Here is a 25,346-nt window from a genome sequence, read left to right as displayed (position 1 = left end):
AATGGACACGTCACCGGCTTTTTACTATTCTGTATCCACTCAGCCGATGCGACCGTTTCTTGCTCCTCTTCAGACTCATCATTAGCATAATACTCCACATAGTTGATCTTCTTCTGAAAAGGCTTCTTGGACTCGTAGGATCGAGTCTCTCCTGTCATCCGACTTTCGATCTGGCTAATACTTTCAAACTCTTGCGATGCATATTTATCTTTAATGTGCGGCAAGAGCCCATTAAATGCTGGATCGGCCAACTGCTGATCGGACAGAACCAAACTGTAACATCGGTTCTTGACATCTCTGAACCTTTGGATAAAAGTAGCAACCGATTCATCGTTTCTTTGTCTCAAGCCGGTCAAATCGGTCAACTTTAACTCAGTAATCCCAGAGAAAAATAACTGATGAAATTGTCTCTCTAGATCGGCCCAATATAATATGGAGTTTGCCGGCAAAATGGTGAACCAAGCAAAGGCTGATCCAGACAAAGACAAGGAGAACAAACGGACTATGAGTGCATCATGGTTTCTCGCTTCTCCCAACTGTAGAAGGAACCTATTAACATGTTCCATCATAGAAACTTCTCCCTGCCCTGAGAACTTCGTGAAGTCAGGCATCTTGTACTTGTGTGGGATAGGAAACTGATCATAAGCCGGAGGATAGGGAGTCTTGTACATGACGGATTGTTGCTTTGGCTTCAAACCAAACTGCTCCCTCATCACTTCAGCTATCTTTATGCTCCAATCAACTTGCGGTTCAACTATTGGCATTTGCTGAGGGGAAATCGTGCTCGCTGCATTGGACATCATCGCAAGTTGCTGAGCTACATGGTTCATCGGTTGTCCAGCCGATTGCATCTGTTGTGCTTGCTGGGACATCTGATTGGGTATCTGCTAAGTCATCGTCGACTGTGTAGCTAATGGGTTAGCCGATTGTTGACCAGTAATATCCATGTACGGCACATTGACATACCGTATCTGTCCAGTTGCTTGATTATGGAATACCCAGTTGACTCCCTTCTGATGCGGAGATTGCGACAACAACACTTCTGAAGGAGACTGGGGTTGGAGCAGGATAGCAAGATGCTGCTGTGGGGTCATCGGCGGTGGTGCTGATGCATTAGCTTTTGCCATCTATTGTGGACTCCATGCGCCTTGTGCATTCAGCTGTGTTGCCAATGCATCCTGTTGTGCACCCATCGGCTGAACGGCCGATGGATCAGGCTGAGAAGCTATCGGATGAGAAGCCGATGCATTAAACTGCATCTTGGGTGGCGTAGAAAAGAAATCCGGATGCATACCATACCCAGTAGCAGGATTCCACCCTTTAGGAAATACGGACGCAGATCCATCTTGGACAGTTGTAGCAATCGGCGGCATGGTTGAGTAGATAGGATCTGCTATACCCGCCGATGCTGCAGTAGTCATCTGGGGTGGAATTTGACTGTTGCTTGTTCCTGCCTGGCTATCTTGAGCCAACAGGGCTGCTGCCATAGACACCTCCAAGGGAGTATATTGCATCTGATCTGGTTGTATATAGCAAGGACCCATGCATCCTGGCAACGTGCCTTCAGCAAAAGTCTTGAACACTGCATTGTGCACTGTGTTGCCCATGACTGTTGCACTCTTGATGAAGGCTTGTGTCACAGCTTGGCCAACTGCGTCTATCATCTTGCTTTCACGTTGAGCCTCCGTCAATGGCTGGAAAGATGGAAGATTAAACTTCTTGATCACCTCACCAGATCTGTTGACGCTGTATGACTTGAGGCATTCACGTTTGAATTTCTCCACCAGCTCTTCATATTCCTTCTTTTGTTCTTCTTTGAGCTTGTCTTCAGGAACAGGAATCTGGTTCTCTTCACTGACCGCAGATTTATCAGTAATTTCCAACACACTGAAGTTTTTGGTCCCACCGGGCATGCCAAAAGATGTGTTGACGCAAAAATCAACACACTGGAATCCGAGGGCAAGTGTTCGCCGAGTCACGGAAAATCAACTAAGCGTGCCAGTCAATTTGACCTGAAATTGACAAGGGAGAAAACAAAGTCAAATTCGAGAGCGTATCGGCTGGGATTCCGAATATCTCTCAGATGGGCGTATCGGGAAGCTTTGCCGATACTATAGACGACAAAAAGATATTAAATGCAAGCGCGTAGTAAACGAGCGTATCGGCAGGATCAGCCGATACACTAAACGACAAAACCGGCTTTGAACAGCCGATCGTGTGTGTATGACAAGATCTAAGATACGAATGTGTAACTTAGATGATGTGAAGCTAAAAACAGATCTAAACCGGCCCTTGAGAAAACAAAAGTGTTACTCCAAAACCTAAAGCGGATCTAGTATGTTTTTAGATGTGATAATGGCCAAAAATCATAGGAAAACCTACAAATCTAGCCGATATCGATAATTGGTGAATAAATCTAGACGAGACAACAGCGATGTGCCCGGAAGTCAAAGCCTAGATAATCTCGAAAACTTTTGAATAGATTTGAACGAAGCCACAGCGATGCGCCCGGTAGCTAAAGCTCAAATATACTCGGTAAAACGAAAACTCACCAGCAAATCAAGTCGCTCGAATGTGAGGCGTCCTTGATCAACTTGAAAGAACTTGTCAAAAAAAGAAAAGAAAATACGAAGTCGCCGAAAAAGTGCAAAGGAATTGTAAAGTTTGTTGTATTGGATGTGTATCAAGTTTTTCTGGTCCCTTACAACTGATATATATAGCCTAGCGCTATCAAGTCCTAACCGATCATGGCAAATATTACTTGACTAAAAAGAAAAGACTTTCTAAAAGGCAAACTACTTAAAATATTACAACCGAATCATCAAGATTTTCGTAGAGTCCGGGTCCTCTTCTCCTTCCTTGACTTCATCGGCAACTCCCCATCGGCCGAGTACCAGAGCGGACGAGTTAGCATCTTCGAAGCATATTCCTCTAGTCCATCGGATGGACTCCATCGGCTGATTTTAATACTGTGCATCTTTTGGTTTCTTTCAAATCGGCCGCCTTCCCTTCACAAGAATCACCTTCCGTACACGTGTCAAAAAATGGTGTCAACACACACACCATTGGAGCTCTTCTCTTCCACTTGTACTTTCAAGAGTAGGTTAGTTGCTTGGGAGTTAGAGTCGAATCGAGCTTGCTCGGGATTCTGGAGTCGTCGGAAGTCTGGTATAGCTCTTGTATCTTTCTTTTGACTTTATTAATATAAGTTATCTTCTTTACTTTTCTGAGTCAGCTTTACTTTTCGTAGTCTTTTATTTACTCAAGTCTGAGGTTCAGCTTGAGCACGGAAGTTGTCCTTTAGCTTCGGCTAAGTTATCTCTCTTAGTGATCAGGAACTTATCTTACGGGTTTTCTCATCCGGACTACAGTATCTCAAGTTAGTGCTCTAGGTTGAGGGGTATTTCTCTCGAAGGCCTCGAGAGAAAACCTAACACCGAGTGCAGACGTGGTGTCTGAGCTTAGTGTTAACTAGAAAGTGTGTTCCACCCCACGGAACCGTTGTGGTAGTCGGTAGGTGGTGACAGCCCTATACGCCCCTTGTAGTCCACCACGTTCGGGTGTTTTCATAGCAGTAATGCAGGTTGCCGTTGGACTCCAACTCATCCCTTTCTGAAGTCCTTCCACTTCCAGCCGCCGAAGTAAGCTCTGCTTTCCTGAGAACTAGTTAGGTGTTTAGTCTGATCTAGAGAGGCTAGCTCGATAGTTCAGAAGTGTATCAGGTGTCTTATCTCGCTCGTTGTCCTACCAGCTCTACCTCTCTAAGGTTTAGAGTCTCCGTGTGTCACTCGATTGTTCCTGGCCATTTATCTCATCATTTATCTGGCTTACCCCCGTCTAGTCAGTCGGTTGATTAAGCTAGTACGGTTATCAATCAATTTACGATACTCTCTACCATAGTGCTTCCCTGAGGAAAAATATGATACCCTGGAATACTCCAAGGTGAAGTGCTACAGCGGTGATTCTGTGCGCTTGCAGAATATCTATTCTAATCTGGCATAAGAAACGCCAACACAAGCCAAATAAGACGCCAACACCCATCTCCAGAACTTTCTGGAGCTTTGCAAGACCGTAACCATACGGGGCGTTACGGCTGATGCCATCAGGCTGCGCCTATTTCCCTTCTCCCTCCTAGGGAAGGCAAAACAGTGGTTTTATCAGAGCAAGGAAGCCGTCAGCACATGGTACAAATGTTCCACGGCGTTCCTCGCTAAATTCTTCCCACTAGGCAAATCAAATGTCCTGCATGGAAGAATTTCAAGTTTCCAGCAGACAGGGATGGAATCCATCCCAGAAGCTTGAGAGAGACTCCAAGAATACATACTCGCCTGTCCTCATCACGGGATGGACGAGTGGCCCGTGCTAATGACAACATCCAGAGCCCACCTTGATGCCGTTGCTGGAGGAGCCTATCTTGACCTGATAATTGACAAGGCGACGGCCTTAATAGAAAAGATGGTCTCCAACAAGGGCTGGAACGAGGAGCGTTCCCAGCCCAGAACCAAGGGTGGAATGCATACCGTCAAAGAAAAGGACATGCTCGCCGCTAAGCTGGACCTCCTACTGAAGAAACTTGATGAAGGGAACCGGCAGCAAATGCCTATTCCCATCTATGCCATGAACTCGTACTTAACGTGCGAGCTTTGTGGTGATAGTGGACACTCGGGGAATGATTGCCTCGAGACCCAAGAAGATGCAGCCTACATCAACAACAACAACACCGGGTTCCGTCCACAAGGAGGCCAGGGGTGGGGTCAAGCATGCCCACCATTCCAAGGAGGAGGTAACAATTTTAACTCAAATTTCAATTTGAACCAACCCTCCTTGAGAGATCTAGTTTTTGGCGAAGCTAAAATAAATGAATCTTTAAATAAAAAGCTTGCTGCCAACAATAAAATTTTGGAAAGTATAAACACTAAAGTTGAAACTCTTTCTTCTGCACTTAAAAATCAACTAAGTTTCAACAAAATGATAGAAACACAACTAGCTCAAATTGCTGCTGCTGTTCCTGTCTCTGAGACTGGGAAGACTTCGGGGCAACCCGAATCTTCTGTTGAAACTGCAAATATGGTGTCCACCGGGTGGGGCAACCTTTCCCGGCAGACTTCTCGCACTAACCATGCAGGAAGAACCACGCATCCAAGGATGAATGCATGGGGCGGGCTGACAGCGAAACTACATGGAGATCCAGGGGTGCCCATGATCAGTTGTTCCACCTTCGACCAATCCTATAGACGGGCCCTCTGCGACCTTGGGTCAAGCATAAACATCATGCCCAAGGTAATCTTTGAACAATTACAGTATCCTGCTCTTTCCCAGACCTGTATGTTCATACAGCTTGCAGATTCCACAGTCCGACATCCCGAAGGGATAGTCAAAAACATCTACGTACGAATTCAGAACTGCTTCGTCCTCGCCGACTTTGTCGTCCTCAACATGGAGGGGGGCTTGGGTCTAGATCTTATTCTCGGACGCCCCTTCCTGCGCAATGTGAAGGCTAGGATCGATGTCGGATCTGGAGAAGTCCAGTTCCGCATTGGGGTCGACAACATATTCTTTAAATTTCTCTACAGGAAGGAGCAGATGTTCGTGATCCAGCAGGTTAAAGATGGGAGTCCACTCTGGGGTGCACCCACACCCCAGCCAGAAGAACCTACGACCACACGATCAAAGAAAAGACGTACAAAGAAGGTGTGGCGTAAGGTCACAAGTTCGTCCTTGTCCAATTCTCCAGGACCAACCGAACAATGGTAACCAAAGCAGGAGAAAGGTCCCGCTTGTCAGACTCTAAACGACGAGCCCTTGCCGAAGGTAAATCGGTATGTATCTCATATTTACCTTTCACCATTTTGCTTTTCTCGATTTCTTTTTCACTGCATATTTGAATCTTCAAAACACTCTTGCATGCTAGAAACTTTTCTAGTACTTTTTCTGTTTTTCACAGAAATCCAAAAATATTTCCGAGCATGAAAATCTTTTGAAAAATAATTTTGAACATCTTTCGAAGCAAAGTTTGATCGGGCACCCAAAATTTCAAAACTTATAGCCGTTAGGGAGCCCCTGGGCCCTGGCTGTCCGCTAGTGGGCCCACAGGGGGGCCGGCCGAACCCTACAATCGGCCGGCCCCACTTGACAATGGCTCCCTACCACCTTTTTTCAACAGCTAGTGGCCGTTGTGCTCAGCTCCTAGCCATTGTGCCCGGCCATTCTCTCTTTAAATAGAGGCTGTCGTGGGATTTCTAGGGTACCCACAGCCGGGTGGCGGAACGCACCCACCTATTCCCAGAGAGGGAGTGCTCGGGGAGGTACTAGGAGATTGGGCTGATCTAGCCCTGAGATAAGTACACAAGAACACACGATCTAGAGTGGTTCGGGCCGCCGGAGCGTAATACCCTACGTCCACTGGGAGAAGTTTTGATCTCTGTTGTGTATGAGTCTATCCTCTGTGGGGCCTTGGCTCTCACCCAGCCTGAGTTTTCCTTCTAGCGGGCGCCCCCTTTTATAGACCAAGGGGGCGGATACTTAGGACGTTGGGGCCCCGACAAGTGGGCCCAACGTGACTGCGCAGCATACTACACAGAGTATTTAGATGGGTACAGTGGTTACGAATCTTTCCTCCGATACGCTCCCACGCCCTGCTAGCGCTACAGTGGTCTTCTCTTGTCCCGTCACCAAGGTGTCCGTTGGGGGAGCGTAGCTTGCGGCATAGTCTGTGGAGGCTATTATGTAGGCATCATAATGGGCGAAGCCGAGCCGTCGTATCCATCTGTTATGGCAGACTTGGTAGGCGCGGCGTGGGCGGCGCCAGCAGCTCCACTATCTTGGTAATACGCGATCAATAGTGTCCCCTGGTCAAAGTATCGCCTTGGCTTCTGCTACATTAATGCGGATGTCCTCCTGTCAGTAATGAATGCCGCGGTAGGTGAGCCTTAATAAGGAGACCAAGCGGCCTTATATACGTGTCTGGGCCTGTTGACACGTGGTGGCCCCGGACCACCCCGAGGCGGGGTGATGATTCCTTTCCTTGGAGAGGGGTCCGGTTACTATACAGGGGTCCGGGATTCCATGGGGATCCGGTCCCCTTCGGGAGGAGGTCCGGAGCTTCCAGCCATTCGGGCTGACCGCCAGCTTTTTCCGGGACACGTGGTGCTCCCGGACCTTTCCTAACCAGGGGAAGGTCCGAGACCGCTGTTGGGTGAGCGGGGCTCCGGACCGCAAGGGTCCGGCTGCTGGACGTAGTTAAGGATAACTACAAAGCTCTTGCCTAGGCGCAGCAAGAGGGGGTACCCCAGTCCTGGGGTACCGACAGAGGCCGAGAAGTGGGTGTTGAGCTCTCACACTCAACTCTCATTCACTCACTCCCTCTCACACTCTCTCAAACTTTGCTCTCGGGTTTTCATTGGATTTTTGCTCAAAAATTTGATTTCAAGAGACCTCTCTCTCTCATTTCTTTGCTGCAAGAAAGAAGGAGCAACTCACGGGTAAGAACGTTCATTTTGGTTTCACTAACGTAACCCGTTTCGAGTTGCACGTATTTTGTTCCATCATGAAAGGCTTAGGGCGGAAGGTCTCCGGCGCACTCAAGAAGATGACGGGTGGAAGTTCATCCCATTCTCGGGGTGGCTCAAGCTCGTGCACACCCGAACCAACACCTACACCAAGCACAATGGACTACAAGGAAGAAGAACAATACGAAGAGATGCAAGCCGAACTGCAAGCCGAGGTCATAGAGATTGACGCAGAAGATGCCCCCTACCTCAACTTGCGAGATCATTGTGAACGATAAGGCTACGCCATCCTCAAGAACCGAAGCTTTGTCCATACCCGAGCATTCGATCCGGACCTCCTCATCAAAACAGGTATGTACGAAGACTTCTCTAACGTTTGGTATGCAATTGGATGGGATAACTTTGTTGCCGTTGAGGAGTACGGTTCTCGACTCCTCACCATCCAATTTCTTTGCACTCTTCGGGAGGTGGAAAATGGGGTTTATTTTTGAGTTTTTGGGAAAGAGTATTTTCTTTCTTGGAAAACTTTTGCCGGCCATCTCGATTTCCACAAACGTTGGCCAATTTCTCTCGAACAAGCTTGCCGCGGTTTTAATCTTCATGAATTTTGGGGACAGATTTTGGGTCAAGTTGTCCATGGCAAGTTTGCACCTCGGTGCGGCGACATTCATAATCCAACTCTTCAGGTGATACACAAGTGGTTAACCATCACTCTCTTTCCAAGAGATGATGTTCGACCCATGCGCAACGGTGAGTTGCTCATTCTTTATGCCATGGTCAACAAGATCAAAATCTCCCCCGCGTAAGCTTTGGTTAAGCAATGGCTTTCGAATTTCAAAATAACGGGTCCTATTGAGTGCACTTCTTTGATTACTCATATCGCTACACGTATCGGTGCCTTAGAGGGGAATTTTATTCCTTTCATTGAGGGCGACCGTGCGTATATCGATGAGGCTTATTTGATCCAAGGTCACACACTCAAGAAAGGCCCGAATGACTCTTTGATTTTCTTTTACTTGGGCTTTACAAATGAGATTCTGCTGCCCAATGTGGAGTTCCATTTGTATAATTAACATTCGCTAACCATCCCTCTCGTTCCACGAGAAGGAGGTCGTAGGCATAGATCTTCTGGTTTGCCTGGCAGGATGACAAGGAGCAAGACCAGAAGGGAAGCAGAGCCGACACCACCGCCTCAGCAGCCACAACACTCACATCAACATGAGGTCGGTGTTTCATCATGGCACAGTGCCAGCAGTGAGGAGTGGGCACAGTAGGCACCAGGCCGCCAGTCCACCAGTTCCAGCTCCATGAGCCCCGAACCTCATCAGACGGACGGTCTCGTCCCGAGGTTTCGGTACCATCACCCAGCAGCTAGGTGAGTTGCGGGTGCAGAGCGACAACATTCAAGAGACGCTGAACCAACACTTCGATACATCTCAAGCATGGTAGCGTCACACTGGCGAGAGACTCCACGACATGGAGCAATTGCAGTTGTAGAGACAGGAGGAGTAGAGGGCATACTGCCGCTGAACGGGTTTCAACCCCGATCAGCCATAGTGAGCCTAAAGCTAGCTTGGGGGAGGACCCCCACGAGAGGTAACTTGTATCATTTATCTTTACTGCTTTTATAACCTTGCATGAAACCCATAAAAATTTGCAAAATTGGAAAATCCATAAAAATTTGCATAACTAAAAGCAAATAAAAATTTGCAAAACTTAGAAAAACACCAAAAATATTTCTTTTAATATGTGTAGTAAGCATGGTGTAAGTTTTTCTTGTTGAGATGATAAATAGTTGCTCTGTTAATTTCCTTCATATGCTTAGTAACAACTTTATAATCTGCCTAGTTTTGGGTTCAAACCTTAAACTTGAAACTTGTGGGTAGCAAAAAACATGATCTAAATCTAAGTTGTTGTGAGCTATGATATAGTTAAGTAGAGTTGCTATGATCTTCTCTTATGTGATACTTGACATCCGGAGTATTTAATTTTGAAAACACAAAAATAATAAAGTTCCTCAATGATATGAAATTCCTATCCAAAGCCATATGTTGTTTTCATTGCAAAACCTTCCACATATGCAGCTTGCTATCTCATTGAGTTTTGTCAAATTGTTGTGACCCTTAGTGAGATTCATTTCATACTCCCATGACCAAGATCACGTACACGTTTCCACCACATGCTATGCTTCTACACTAGAAGTAAGCAAATATCCATCCATCCACAAAATATCCAAGTCCATGTATGACACCTCTCTCTCAAAAATATATCAAGGATATGGGGCTATGCAAAAAGCAAATAAAAGATGCATACCCAAAGAAGTTATGCCACATGCTTCGGCATGTCCAAAAAGAGAGAGAAAAGAAAAGATGCATACCCAAAGAAGGTATGCCACATGCTTAGGCATGTCAAAAAAAAAGAGAAAGAGAAAAGATAGCCCCTTATCCAAAAAGAAAAGAAAGAGAGATGGTGCACACAAAGGAGTTCATACACAATCCACCAAAAACATTCACACACTTGCACATCTTGATTAAGGTTTATGACTTGTTTCTCCTTTGGATCCGGTCTTTGACTTAGCAAAATATGAGAAGCGGGTATGCCTTAAAATCCGCCATACCTACAGCTCCACAAAAATAGCCATTAGAGATAGGTTGAGGAAAAAAGGCACAATAAAAAGCCTTGGTAAGGGATTATACACAATGAGCGATCCGAGAGATCATCCGAGGAACTTTATAAATTTCTTTTGAAAAAAAAACTTTGCAAAACCTCTGTATTGACTGTTGAACTAAAGAGAAAGAAATATGAGCACTCTATGATACCGTTCTGACTCCCAACCACCAAAGATGAGGTGAAGCTATAAGCTCCACAGGAGTAAGGTAAGAGGTAAGAACAAAAGCCAACTTATTCAAAATTAAGGTAAGAAGCATTCGGTTGTGCCTAAGTATAAGTTGGAAATTCAACATCGTAGCAACTCCTGATCAACAACAAGCACCATATTTTGCTTGGGACGAGCAAAAGGATAGCTTGGGGGTGTTGTTGATGGTCGTTAAGTGCAAAATATGACCGTCAACTATACTCATAAAAGAAGGAAAACCATACCTCTTACTCGCATATTTGTATCACTAACCTAGCTCCACAGTTGTTTTCGAAGATTTATGTTTTCAGGAGCACAAGTCCAGAATAACAAGAAAAACGAAGAATACGCTGACAAAGTTGTAGGAGATTGTATACTGCGTAACACATGCAAAAGAGGCCCACCTAACAGACCAAACCGACCAACAAAGCCCCGGCACCGACGTATCAACATCAGGGCCCACCAGGCAGTGTACCAGAGAAAGATGGTGGCCAGAGGCGGCAAGGTGGGGCCGGCCAAAACCCCCCTGAAGGCCATCCAGGTGCATTTTGGCGGGAGATCATGTCTTACCCTCTAGAGATCGGTTAGGGATGTTTCCATGTAAAGAGTTGGCGGGAACCGACCTCAAGCACTATATAAGAGGCCTCTCACCACTCTCTCTCACACACACCACTTAAAGGCCTCTCTCTCACACTCTCTTGTCACTTGTGCTCCTTAGGGTAGTGAAGCTAGGCTAGTACTTCATCTCCTTAGCGAATCCAATCGTCCTTGGGGTCGGCGAGCAATCCTCGGCCTCTAGTATGGCTTTGTATTCCGACTTTTGTTATGCTATTCATACTGAGTTCGTTCCTGGTTATCTTGCTATGTCCTTAGCATGATTAGCCTTGATCTGTGTTTTATCAAGTTATACTAGTTGCTTGCATAGACCAGATGATTTGGGTTAGGATATCGGTTTGTTGTGCTTTCGGGCTTACCTTAGCATCTTACCTGTCCATCCGAAGGGTGGGGGGCCCGGGGGTGCTAAGGTAGTGACCTCATATGCGGGCATGGTGCCCGGGTATGCGGGATCCTTCGGATATGACGGTGCTCCACAGTTTGACTGGGGTAGACCGCAGGTGGTGATAGCCCTGTCGGTCTGCCGGGAAGCTGCTTGTCGTTTAGCGTACTCCCCGACGTTCGGGTATCGTGTAGGAGTTCATGCAAAGATGAAACGGGACTGGATGTTCTCTAGTATGGGTCATTCTCCCTGATGTCCCTAATTTCCCGGCACCTGCAGCTCTAAGCATGTGGCTAACATAACTTACCTGTTAACATGAATAGTATACTAGGATATGTGCCTATGCTCCCACTAACCTTAGGTGTGCTTGTTTATTCTTTATTCATGAGAGTTGGCTATTCTGTGTGTGTCACATTACCCCTGATTATCCTTTATTTATCACTTACCACTGCATAATCAGTAGTCTGCACCTTATTTCATAAAGTCATGGTTATGGAACTAGTAAATATCTTTATACAACCTCGCCATCCCTTGGGAAAATATAAATAACGATACCCTGAATACTACCGGGTGAAATGCTACAACAGTATATCCGTGCACTTGCGGATCCTTCTGTAAATGTTATGACATACCAACACGGCATTTCTGGTGCCATTGCTAGGGACACCCCTGTTCCTAGTGATTGCGCTAAGAAATGTTAACAGCGTCGGATCATCCGATCAGGGCTGTCGGATTATCCAGTCTCTCACAGACCAAACGGTAGCTGTTATACTCTCACAGACTAGACCGGTCAGACCGGTCCCTCTCTGAGTTTTGCAGTTAACTCTCTCTCTCTCTTAGTCTAATCTCTCTAGGGAGTTGCTATGAGCACTTTTGGTGTTGTCAAAACCCACTGATGTTGCATCCCTCTTGATAGTACGGCATACCTATACTCAAGTGCATAAATGAAATATACAACAGTCACAATCACCACTTGAGCTTCGCAATATGATCATGCCAACCTTCGTTCGAACAATACCGTGAGGGTATCAATATTTTCATTCTTTGAGCATACCCACTTTGAGCTAGTGACTTTGAATCTTTAATTTGCATAGTAATGAATTCCAACATTGATTCACAAGTCACCTTCTTCACTTGAATAATGACACTCTTCAACATATAACTCTCTATGACTCTAGGATCTCCGGCCTTTGACCCATATCGGTTTCTTTGCTCCCCCCCCCCCAAGCTGTCGCTTGCGTAGCCTCTTGTAACACGCCTCTTGGCCCTCTACCTTTATCCTAGCCGTCCATCTTGAACTCATGTTGATTTATGTCATGCATGAAATCTTCTTTATCAATTTGAATTCTCAATTCAATCTAATATGCAAGCTTTCCAACTTGAGACATCATATATGCATAGTATCATGTCTCATTTATTTTTGCCTTACTTGCTTCTTTTGTTAATCATCATTTATGACAAGTTCTTTCCAAACTTGAGACTATGCACAAGCATATCATGTCTCATTCACAAAACCTTTACTTGTTACTTTGAATGTTAGAGCCTTTGTATCGACCATGAATACCTTGCTCTATTTTTCCTTTCTGATTTGGCTTGTCACCTATATATATAATACCAATGGGATAAACACACTTGCTTGCAATATATAAGCCAACTCATTTAATACTAATTTTACAATTAAATTCCTACTCATAATCTCATGCAAATAAGTTAGTCCTTTAATCATGTTGTTAATCAATACTCCAAAACCCACTAGGGGCCTAGATGCTTTCAATCTCCCCCCTTTTGGTGATTGATGACAACCCGATTAAAGCTTACAAAAATATATTCAATAAAACTTTTGAATTCTCAGATTTAGTTGGAGCTCCCTCTCAATATGTGCACATGAATGGAATTCATCACAAGTTGGCCTCACATGCCAAATTACACATATTGAGCAAAAATGAGACTCCCCCTAAATCTCAGCATCCGTGGGGTGCAACAAGTGTGTGTGAACATCATAAATAAACCCGTGATGCAATATGACATATGATCCAAACAATTAAGCAACTACTCAGTGCTGTTGCCACAGATCGGTCAAACCGGTCCTGGAGACCGGTCAGACCGGTCCACACCAGGCAGCACACAACACGGCTTAGACCGGTCAGACCAGTCCCTCTGACCGGTCAAACCGGTCAGAGACAACCAGCACAGCCCAAGGCTGAAACAAAAGCATCACATCTCATAAAAATTTCACACTATCACAAAAGTCTCTTATGCATTTAAAAACAAGATGAATACACCCAATAGCACACAATACAAATGTCTCAAGTCCACAAGTCCTTAATGCGATAGAGATAGATATGTTTTTACAAGATGAGACAAGAATACACAAACATATCCATACACATCCACATATCCTTTCTTCTCCCCAAAGCACGACTCAACACAAGCATATCCGTGCATGATATCCATCCATACATGATAAGATCTAGTTGATACAAGATGATCTCAACACACACGTCACATCTACTCTCATCTACACGCTCAGCACACACACATACTAGATAAGCTTTAATCCACCTTTCTTCTCCCCCTTTGTCATCCATCAATAAAAAGCGCACAAGAGGAGAAGAGTGTGCTACCGTCAGAACTCATTGTCTACCCGAAGAGAAGCCACCAGAACTACCCGGATAAGCAAAGATGGAATCACTTCAGCTGGCCACTGTCGCCTCAACAGAGTCAGGAGCTGGAGAAGGTGAAGGTGATGTCCCTGCATACCCCATATCTGGTGAGGACAAAGTCCCTCCAAGCCCAAAGTGTGGTGGAGGTGCTGAAGCTATAGGAAATGTCGCCGACGATCCTAGAACTGTCGACGAACTGACGTAAGTCCCAAACTGAGCTGTTGCACTGAACGGTGGAATCTGCCCCACAAGGCTGGAAGTGAACGACGGGGGCCCTAAGTACGGTCCAGCAAACTGAGAACCTATCTGTGGGCCTGAAGCAAATATCTGGGGACCTGGATGGAACTGTGGTGCAAAGTGTGGAGGAGGTCCATGTCCAAACTGCTGAGCTGAAGACGATCCACCTGGCTGACTCTCCTGATCAAAGAACATCCTCTCTCCCAGGTGGTCATACTGCCCAAAGTCCATGTCCTGAAAGCTCTCAATCATCTGCTCTACAGAAGGAATCATTGTTGCCTCGGGCTCTAGAGAAATAGGTGAAAGCAGTGGCTGGAGTTGCATAGTAGTGTGCATCCTCTTCTGGTTATCCCTCAATTTCTTGTTGTTCATCCTCTCTCGTTCCTGATTAACTAGGATGTCTCTCTGGTTCTTGATCATGCCTGTAAAAGTCCTGAACATCAGTATGAAGGAACAGGAAGACCTGCGAGGAGGGGAAGCATCTCTACCCTCATGAGGCACATAGCCTCCAGCTGGTGCCTGCTGCTGAGGTATATCCTCAGCGTGCTAAAACTGTGCATCTGCATCCTCCTGAGCCTCATCATATCTGCCCTCGGATGGTACTCTCACATGCTTAGGATGCTTAATCCTAAACGGCTCATGCTTCACATCCATCCCGAAGTTCCTCCTAGTGACCTTCAGTATCACCCTCATGATATACGGTGCATACCCACATGTCTTCAAGGGACTCTCAGAAATATGCTTGATCTCCTCCCAAATGAAATCACCAACACTGAAGTCACTGCCTCTTGGATCGGGCTGCATCTGGCCAATCAAATTCTTGGCATGTGCTAAGATGTCACTGGGATTCCCATCCCGGAGTGTTAGTGTCTTCCTGAACAGCCTATTCAGGACAGAGTAGTAGGTGTACAACCTTGTGACCTTGCCTACACTGCCAACCCTATCCCTCGGATACATGAATGTCACATGATCGGCTATCAAGGGTAGGTCATAGTGAATCTTAGGATGATCCACGTCCTCTACAGCAAGTCCCAAGTACCGACAGAAGGAACTGGTAGAGCTGTCCCTCTATCATCTAGTAAATGGTCCTTTCATTGTCATTCTGTGCATCATGCCCAAAGTAGACTGTGGCGTAGAACTGGGCTATTAACTCCTTGTTCCAATCATGCTGGAACCCCATGATGTCCTTGATGTGTCTGTCCTAACACATCTGAGCCACCTCATCACAAATCATATTTCTCAAATTTGCCATATGAGTCCAATCAACCCACTGGGCCTCTGAGGCAATCCCTGTCTTGCCTAGAATAACAGACTGGTAGAAATCCTGCTAGAAATGAGTGTGAAACCTATAGTCCACTGTGTCCTTTGGGACATCCAAAGGACTCTGTCACCTCGACAAACATGCAGCTGCTGTCATCCCAGTGTTATAGTAACTGACCATCGCTACACTGGCCCGCCTGACAGGTACCTGAATAGCAGGGGTCACTAGAGGACCTTCCAAGTCTGAGCTGCCTGCTGCACTCTCCTCAGATCCATCATTACTATCACCATCATCATCATTCTCATCATCCTCATCCATATCATCTCTCTGAGTCTCAGCATCTGCGTCTGCCTCACTATCTTCTGCAATCTCACGAGGATCTCTTAAACAGGGCTCATCCTCCTCTGTGTCGTTGCCAGACGACTCATCAACATCCATCTGCTGAGCATCTGTCCTGGCCTTTCTAGGCCTCAACTCTCACTGACTAGGAGCTGTTGCATGATATGGTGAAGCTGACACAACTATTGCTGCCTCGGTACCACCATTGCTCGAGGCACCTCCAAGTACTCGTGCATCTCGATCCTCATTGCACTTGCTTCTCTTCTCACGATTTCTTGTAAAAAGATTCTTGTACCGATTCATGATCTCCAACCTGAGATAGGAAGTATTTATGCTGGGATTAGATTATGAGAAGCAAACCACAAGATCTGGATAGAAAGTGTTTGAAATGCACTTGAAACAGGGATTCTTCTACTCTGTCAGCCATAGACCAGTCAGACCGGTCGGATTGACCGGTCAGACCGGTCCCTTACAGAAACAGGACAAGACTTGAATTTGTAAGACTGATACTAGAATAAATTGCTAGATAAAGATGATGAGCAATGTAATTAACACCTAGCAACATTTAGGAACAGAAAAAGACTTAAATCTGAAGATTTTGGTTCTGGCCAGACCGACCGGTCTGACCGCTCAGGCGGACCGATCGGGCGGCGCCCGAACCCTAGGTTTTGATTCTTAGCAATGTGCTTCAAGAAACATTTTGATCTCTTAGAGGATTGTTCCTAGGCCTAGCAGGAACTACTTGACCAAAGGAATTGAAAAGATATGCACGGTGCTAAGAGATCGGGCGTTAGGAACATTTGATACCTTGGGAGAGAGTGGAACTCGTGAAGAACTTCAAGATCGGCCACATCAACGGTCGATCCGCCCCTCCAAGCCCCATCACACTTGATGGAGCAATCAAAACGGGAGGTGGAACTCTGAATCTCCAATGGAGGAGAAGGGGAAGGTGAGAGGCGGCGCACAGGAGGAAGAAGAGTGGCTGTCGGTGGCAAGAGCGTAAAAAGTTAATAGTTTTTGACAGTTTGACCCCGGGGAGGGGTAAACGGCCGTTAGTTCTCCCGACCGGTCAGATCGGTTGCACACTGAGTGTGAGAAAAGAAGTCCAGAGTATCCGGGAAAAATTCTGGAGAATCCGGACTAGGTCCAGACAATCCGAGCTGAATTCCAGAGTATCCGGGATTTTGTCATGAATAATTTTCTGGGAGATAAATCTTTGATAAAATGGCTAAGCACTTCCAAAGTTTATATTTTCTGACCTTATGTGCTAACCATAAGATGAGATGGAAAGAAGAGAACTAATTAAGGAGCATTTTGATAGTGAACAATATTCCAAACATGAGCTCCTTGTTACTTCCAAGGAAGATATGATATTTCCAATATAACCAGTCCTTTGATGAGAGATGTGAGAAGGATAAAGATCTATGGACTTGAGAAAGTCTCACCACTTGTGACTAGCCATCAAGCAATCAATGAGAACAATAGTCATAAGTAGCTTGATACGGTCACGGAGACCAAGATCCAAATATTTCAAATTTGACACACATCCTATCATGCTAGTTGAGTTTTTTTTGAAAAAAAAAACATCTATCCTATAACACTCATAGCATGCAACAAGTCAAGCTATCACCATACTAGAGGATTTAGCACAAACCTTACACAATTTTACACATGGTTGACACTTAGTCACAAATAGGAAGGTTTTAGCTAAATATCTAGGTGACAAGATTTCTTGAACTTGATGCACACAAATGCACACACTAGCAAGAACACGTGGCCTAGATGCTCAAAGGTAAAGATATCAATAAGTGAGTAGAAAACATACCTTTGCCTCTTAGCCACTTAAACTTGTGCATAAGACTTTTTAAAGCCAACACTAGCTCTCAAGGATGAGACATAGTGTTCAACATAGCACAAGTACTCATGATTATGCTTAGTCAATCAATATTTGATCCATTGGATGAATAAACTCACATTGGATCCATAAAGAGCATAATCAACACCATGAGAGACTACAAATTCACTCGAAGAAAATGTTAGTCCCAAAGACACAAATTTTAAAGTGATCTCCCCCTAAATAGGTGCATAAGAGTTTTGAATTTCTTTTAGCTGCACTTAATCCATATTAAGGGACGAGGAGAAATTACTTTGACAATTTGGTCATAAAAATATAAAAGGATATTTGAGTGAAATTGTGTTAGATTTTCTTACTGCCTGTAGTACATGACCCCATGAGATGCCTCTTAAGTATATGCACTGAGAAAATACCTTTTGTACACGGCTTTTTTCTCGTTTCTTCTATCTGCTGCAGTTTTCTGGTTCAGACCGATTAGACCGGTCACACCAGGCAGAACTGCAGTAGGCCTTAATTTGTTCATGTCTTGTATCCTTGAATGGTTGGCTAGATAAATTTTCTTGTCTGCACTAAAACAAGACATTGCTCTACACAAGAGCCATTAAACGCATTTCACGGCATACGGGAAGTAACTCAAAAGAAAGTGCCTTAGTCACTATTAGAATGTCACAAGCTCCACACAAGTGACACACTTGCACTCACCATGAGTCAAGTGACTAATGCAATTTGAAATTAGAAACGAGTTAACGAGATGACATTGGATGAAGATATGCAAAATGATTCCTTGAACTTGGTCAATAACTTTAATACACAATACACTTCAATGAACCAAGCTCCCCAATGCATCTCCATGTACCTGCAATCTTTTTAAGTTTTCTTTCGTGCCCAACTCTTGTTGGTCCCTACAATGTTAGCCACAATAGACTTGGGGACCCAAATAGCCCTTATGCTAACATTGGGTGATTTGATCACCTTAGTAGCATAAGTACTCATCTTGTCCTTCCAAAGTTTAGCAAAATCATATTGAACAAGTTTTGAGTTAGGCAAATTACCGTTTGGGCAATCCTTACTCATATGACCTTTTGCTCGACAAGTGTAGCAAATACAGTGTTTAAGCTTGACAAAGGTGCTCTTGACTTGATTCTTGTGCTTCTGAGCATCAATGGACTTCTTGAGCGGAAAAGTTGGCTTTGTGGGCTTCTTGATGGGTCCTACAGCACCACTGGCCTGGACCAGTCTGACCGGTCGGGTCCGACCGGTCTAGTCAGACCTGAACGGCTGAGGACAACAGTGAACCATATGCCCTATTTTCCTACAACCAAAGCACAATCTATTTTCTAGAAGCTTTCTTTGACTTCTTGAAAGTCGCTCTTTCTCATCGGGCTTGATTTGACAATTTCTATAGCACTTGATGTGCCCTAGAGACTTCTTTCTTGAAATCTTGTGTTTGATGCTCTTTTGATCTTGTTGAGGAGTTGAGATAGTGATGTTTGAACCCTTCTCAAGCTTCTTCACCACGGAGTCACGGTTATCTTGAGAAGGTCTCGCTTTCTTTTTGCCCTTCAACTTGATCACTTCTTCTTTGAGCTTTTTTACTTCATGCATAAGTTCTTCATTTTCTTGCGCTATGAAGTCATCACAAGATTCTACAAACACTTGCTCAATGCTAGATTGGCTTGCTTGAGAACAACATGGTGTAGTGCAAGTCAAATCAATTTGAACTTGTGAGCATGTGCAAGTGTGAGTTAGAGGTTCATAGGATTTTATCGTTGTAAGCATAACCTCATGAGCAAATTCAAGTGAAACATGTGAGTCTACAAGTTTCTCATAGGATTTTTCAAGTCCAGTATGAGTTCCTTGCAAAACCACATGCTCACTAGTGAGCTTCTCCAACTTGGCTTTGAGCGCTTGATTCTCCGTCTCTGAAAAGTCAATACGAGATAAGGAGTTAGTAGATAAGCTCTCTGATTTTCTTACCAAGGAGGCATAAATGATCTTGAGTCTATCAAGCTCTTCTTTGAATTTTATTGCTTGATTAACTCCTTGACTATCTTCTTTCTTGCTTTCGGCAGTCAAGCACTTGTGATCAACATCACTCGAAGATGTTGAATCATATGAAGCTTGCGCTTGCCTCGATCGCCATCGGGAGCACTTCTTGCTCTCTTTGCACCTTTCCCTAGTCAGATCGGTCTAACCGGTCACACAGACCGGTCTGACCGGTTCCAATAGGGAACCAGTAGACTTCTTTTCTTTTCTTCCTTGATCATCAGAAGTAGCCACAAGAGGATAAGTATAATTCTCTGAAGTGGTATACTCCTCTAGTGACCCTTCATCTTCTTCTTGATCTTCGTCGTCACTATCTTCTTTGCATATTACCTCGAGGAGTTGCCAAAGGCGATATGCATCAAGACGTATCTTTGAAAATTTATTCTCCTCTTGTATAGAATCTACAAAATCTTTGTCTATGCTTTCAAACAAGAGGTCAATAACATGATGATTACACAACAAGCATTGTTTTTCTTTATTTGACAAATTGTTGAGATCTCTAGGTAGAATGCTAGTTTTAATAGCTTGCTCAAAGGAAGGACTTATGGTCCTTAAGACATTACGAATATGAGCGGACCAAGAAATGTAGTTTGAGCCATTCATACCAAGGGGCTCAAACGGTACCTCGCAAAATGTCGACATTGTGATTTTCCAAGCGGTTAGGCTTCAATCCGGAGACCAAAACTTTGATATCAATTGAAAGGATCTTGATCACACGATGTCGTAGCCTAGAGGGGGTGTGAATAGGCTTTTCTTCAAATTTCAGCACTTAACCCTGCTGGGACTACCTGGACCGGTCAGACCGGTCTGAGCTGGCAGATAGACCACAGCAAGGAGTTGTTCCCTTTCTCGAGCTTGAACCTATATGAAACATGGAGTGTATATTTTGCAAAATATTTCTATCAATATAAATAGCTCCCTGCACACCGAAGTTCAGATTCACCCCATGTACCCATGTGTGAATCCTACTCTCCGTTGAGAAAGCTTATGGCGATCGCAAGGTCAAGCTATCTCCTCTCTTCACTATATAACCATGCACCCTCGTGGCACACAATCACTGCTGCAACAAACTTTCCGCTGCTCACCACAACCTTGGGAGCTAGCCGGTGACGCCTAGCCGTCTAGGAGCCAAGGCTCCAAGAGTAACAAATGCTTCAATCGAGTAGGCCGACGCAACCGCAAGTGCTCAAAAGCTAGGGATCAAACTCTCTTAATCAATTGACTCTCTAGGAATGGAGTCACTCAACCCAACTCAAGGATTCAACTTGAATCAAGCAACTCTCACAAAGAGATGTTGGGGAGGACTCTCCAAGTGCTCACAAGGCTCTCAAATGTGTTCTGAATGGAATGGCATCAACCCCCACGAATGGGTAAAGTCAAATGGTATAAATACCCCTCTCTCAAAAACTAGCCGTTGCCCCTGTCAGTGTTAGACCGGTCAGACCGGTCACTTTTGAAAACTAGCCGTTGCAGGCTCTGCCTACCCAGACCGGTCAGACCGGTCCCTCTCTGAGTTTTGCAGTTAACTCTCTCTCTCTCTTAGGCTAATCTCTCTAGGGAGTTGCTATGAGCACTTTTGGTGTTGTCAAAACCCACTGATGTTGCATCCCTCTTGATAGTACGGCATACCTATACTCAAGTGCATAAATGAAATATACAACAATCACAATCACCACTTGAGCTTCGCATTATGATCATGCCGACCTTCGTTCAATCAATACCGTGAGGGTATCAATATTTTCATTCTTTGAGCATACCCGCTTTGAGCTAGTGACTTTGAATCTTCAATTTGCATAGGAATGAATTCCAACATTGATTCACAAGTCACCTTCTTCACTTGAATAATGACACTCTTCAACATAGAGCTCTCCATGACTCTAGGATCTCTGGCCTTTGACCCATATTGGTTTCTTTGCCTCCCCCCAAGCCGTCGCTTTCTTAGTCTCTTGAAACACGCCTCTCGGTCCTCTATCTTTATCCTAGCCGCCCATCTTGATCACATGTTGATTTATGTCATGCATGAAATCTTCTTTATCAATTTGAATTCTCAATTCAATCTCATATGCAAGCTTTCCAATTTGAGACATCATATATGTATAGACTCATGTCTCATTTACTTTTGCCTTGCTTGCTTCTTTTGTTAATCACCATTTATGACAAGTTCTTTCCAAACTTGAGACTATGCACAAGCATGTCTCATTCACAAAACCTTTACTTGTCACTTTGAATCCCATTATAAATCGAACAAGCTTTTGCAAATGTTAGAGCCTTTGTATTGACCATGAATACCTTGCTCTATTTTTCCTTTCTGATTTGGCTTGTCACCTATATATATATATAATACCAATGGGATAAACACACTTGCTTGCAATATATAAGCCATCTCATTTAATACCAATTTTACAATTAAATTTCTGCTCATAATCTCATGCAAACAAGTTAGTCCTTTAATCGTGTTGTCAATCAATACTCCAGAACCCACTAGGGGCCAAGATGCTTTCAGGCCGACCTAAGGGCCGGAATCAGTGTTGCTGTCCATTTTCGCTGTCGAGGTGAGTACAAGGCTATGTGTGTATGCGGCGTCGCCGTTCTAGTTCGCTCAGAGGAGGAACTTCCGGCACTGGCGGCCATTACTTAGCGTGATGCAGGCGTTGAGGGGCCAAGTTGATGTGGCCTGGTCTCTGGTGGCGAGGGTGTCCAGTGGAGGAACGGCGGCCGTGACCACCACGGAAGTGGCGACCACGGCGGCCTCGACGGCGACGACCAGTGCAGTCAACGATTGGGAAGATGACAAATCCGTCCCCAAGTGCAAGGAATCGAAGGTCAGTGGAGTCCATGCCCAGGGAACGTGAAGTCTCCTTGTTGCAGGAAGTCGGTGAGTGTCTCTCTTGTTGTTGCCCTCTTCTATTGCCCAGGGAAATCGATAAGTTGCCTGGAGTGGCCTTCTCTAGCGCTCAGTGCAGAGGCGTGCGTGATAACGTGTTGAGAGTGGAAAGTTTAGAGAGGAAAGGATTGAGGGAATGAATGTGAATGGTTGTACTGTTTCTATTGATTGATTGTGCTTATATACAAGATCAAGAGACATTATCCCAAAGGACATGTCCCTTTGGGATGACCCCTTCGGGGCACCGTTTGGGGTGGTAGTTCCCCAAGTGGGATTTATCCACTAATTACAGAATTAGATAAATAATTACATATTGATCACTAACTAATCTATTTTTCTTCTAATAGGGGATACTTTTTTTATGTCTGGAAAGATATCCAAATCCTCTACAATCGTATGAAGGTTTATTATATTTTTTACCATTAAGATAATGTAAAATTGACATTAACAATGTGTTACATATGGTCAAATAATTTGGACAATGTCCATTTTGTGCCGTGAGAAAACTCATTTGTTCCTTGGGTCAAACAAGGAAAGGAATTTGTTGGTGTTTGGACCCTTCTTTCTATCATGAAAAATCAACCAACTGTTCTCGGTATCTCCCTATTCTACTCAAGAAAGAGAAAAATTAATTGATGTAGCAGATTAGCCAGCTGCCGCCTTTGAAAATAATGACGCGGAATAGGCTGTTGCCGGCCAGTTGGCTGTGGCATGCGCTGCAATTTATATATGGGTTCAAGATGCCATCAGAAGAATCTAACCTCATCTGATTGCTTTGACGCAATTAATGAACCAAAGTTCTAAAACTCTACTAGCTAGTGGGAGGCACTAAAGCCAATTAATGAACCTCATCTTGGCTGTTTGCTTTGAGGCGTTGAATCACATTTGGAACTTGATTGTTTGGACAAAAAGGTTGACTTGTAACCTCTTTAGTTTAGCAAGCTATACATGGATCCGCTGGACCACGTAGGTGTACCAATTGGCTACTTTGCAGCATGGTCATTGCGGGAGTCAAGGCTACAGATGGTTTGCAAGGCATGAAGTTCGTGACCGATCGAAGTTGGCCAAGTTTGGCCTATATGGTAGCATTGGACTGGTAAGAAGGGGGAAGCAACACTGAGTGACTTTGTCTTTATGGTACCAGGTTCGGTACTGATTCCTTGACTCTGGGAAGAAATTCTCAGATCTGACCTTAACTGGTTGTACTTGGCAATGGCTTTGCTGAAGACATTGTTTGGATTCCGAAGAATTGCTCTCTAGAGGGTGAAAACCTATGATCTGGCCTTAATTGGTTAGATCACTGCAATGAAGGTGCGTGTGCGTGTCATTTCCTCGTTGGAGGCATTGTCTCTAGGAGCCTTATTCGCAGTCCAGGTGTTGCTATGGTTGTGAAGACATTGAAAATGAAGTCACATGTTGTAGTTTTCTGCATCATAATTTTTTTGGTCATGGCTTTCTTTGTTTGCTTTAATTTTCAAAGGCTATGTGCATCCTAGCTATGCAGAGGTCGGGTTGGATCTTAGTATGATTGTATCACTTTGATGTAATTGTCTAAAATTAATAAAGCTTCCCATTTCCAAAAAAAAATATAGTACTACTTCATAAGTACTTAAGGGCAAGTACATTAGTATCTTCTAATAGGCAATCTAATATAATGCAATGACACGTCATTTTAAGATGGCTTAACAGACAACTACAAAATAGATTGTTCTTTTTCTTTGTATATCATATCCCTTAACTATGAGTAGTATGACAACAACAACTCGTACAATAGGTAGAAAGCAGTCTTATAGTCCTTAATAGTAGCTTTTAAGGTGTTTGTTTCGCAAAGTAACCACCTCATTCTCTCTTCTCTTCATCTCTCTTCCACATCATCAAAAAACTTATGTGGAACTACATGCGACAACCACCAATATTAGGTCGCTGATGTGGAGCAATGTACTTTACCTAATAAAATTACTATTTTTGCTGCTATTATATCCCTATTTAATTTGGTCTTCTTAATAGAAGAATTTCAGCGAGAAGAGACATGTATTACCCTTTTAAATTTCAGATCTCTGAGCAATCAACGTGAGGTGAACCTTCTTGCGCCAAAAAACAATCCGTAGAAAATATTTCAATCGTTGGTCAGATCTCGATCGGTCATCCAATCAATAACCCACATGGACCATTCTATAAACAAAGTCAAAGCATGTGAGCCAGTAAAACTAGAACCAAGTAATCAAGCTTTTACAAGGTCTTTTATTCATATTTGTATTAGGTCAATGTTTTGCTTTTATTCAATGAGCGTCGATAACTTGCCATATGTTCCTGCCTGGGTCGTACAAGCTGTAAGCAAGCTTGGTCACAGCCTTCATAGTTGCGTAATTAGATGTCTATTAAGTTTATTAAGCAATTACATTTGCAAGTAGTATTGGTCCCAGCCTTCATAGTTGCGTAATTAGATGGCTATTAAGTTTATTAAGCAATTACATTTTCAAGTAGTATTGCTGAATATTAAAATTCCGAGTATAATAAAACATAAGAAGCACATAAGTACGGATCGGGCCAACCCAAACTCTACAGTCCACAAGAATTGAACACAAGACCTCTAGTCGTGCGCATAGCTTCCTAACTACCCCAACTATATAGTACATGTTTAGATAGGATACTTTTCTTTTAAACTAGTCGTGGAGGGTCCTTTTGTCCCGAGTAACAGCACC

General features: G+C 44.2%; 1 protein-coding gene and 1 non-coding gene across 2 annotated transcripts; both read right to left on the bottom strand.

The window, feature by feature from the left end:
* Positions 1-4,239: 4,239 nt before the first annotated feature.
* LOC120663244 lies at positions 4,240-4,346 on the bottom strand. Its single transcript, XR_005670460.1, has one exon. It is a non-coding gene; the product is annotated as a small nucleolar RNA R71 (small nucleolar RNA).
* A 10,988-nt stretch (positions 4,347-15,334) lies between these two features.
* Positions 15,335-15,958, bottom strand: LOC120662460 (phosphopantothenoylcysteine decarboxylase subunit SIS2-like). Its single transcript, XM_039941603.1, has 2 exons — positions 15,728-15,958; positions 15,335-15,460 (listed from the first exon to the last, which is right to left on the bottom strand). The coding sequence occupies exons 1-2, from the start codon at positions 15,956-15,958 to the stop codon at positions 15,335-15,337; spliced, it is 357 nt and encodes a 118-aa protein (XP_039797537.1).
* Between the last annotated feature and the right edge of the window lie 9,388 nt (positions 15,959-25,346).

The sequence above is a fragment of the Panicum virgatum genome, chromosome 2N (assembly GCF_016808335.1).
Source record: "Panicum virgatum strain AP13 chromosome 2N, P.virgatum_v5, whole genome shotgun sequence".
NCBI lineage: Eukaryota > Viridiplantae > Streptophyta > Magnoliopsida > Poales > Poaceae > Panicum > Panicum virgatum.
The sequence above is the reverse complement of the archived record's forward strand: the minus strand, read 5'-3'. Positions and strand labels throughout refer to the sequence as shown.

Bases quoted from the DNA above. Each gene is read 5' to 3' on its own strand.
- LOC120662460 (XM_039941603.1), bottom strand. From the start codon at position 15,958: ATGGATGTTGATGAGTCGTCTGGCAACGACACAGAGGAGGATGAGCCC. The intron at 15,461-15,727 runs GTACCTGTCAGG...CAGATGTGTTAG, and splicing joins TAGTGACCCCTGCTATTCAG to GACAGACACATCAAGGACAT.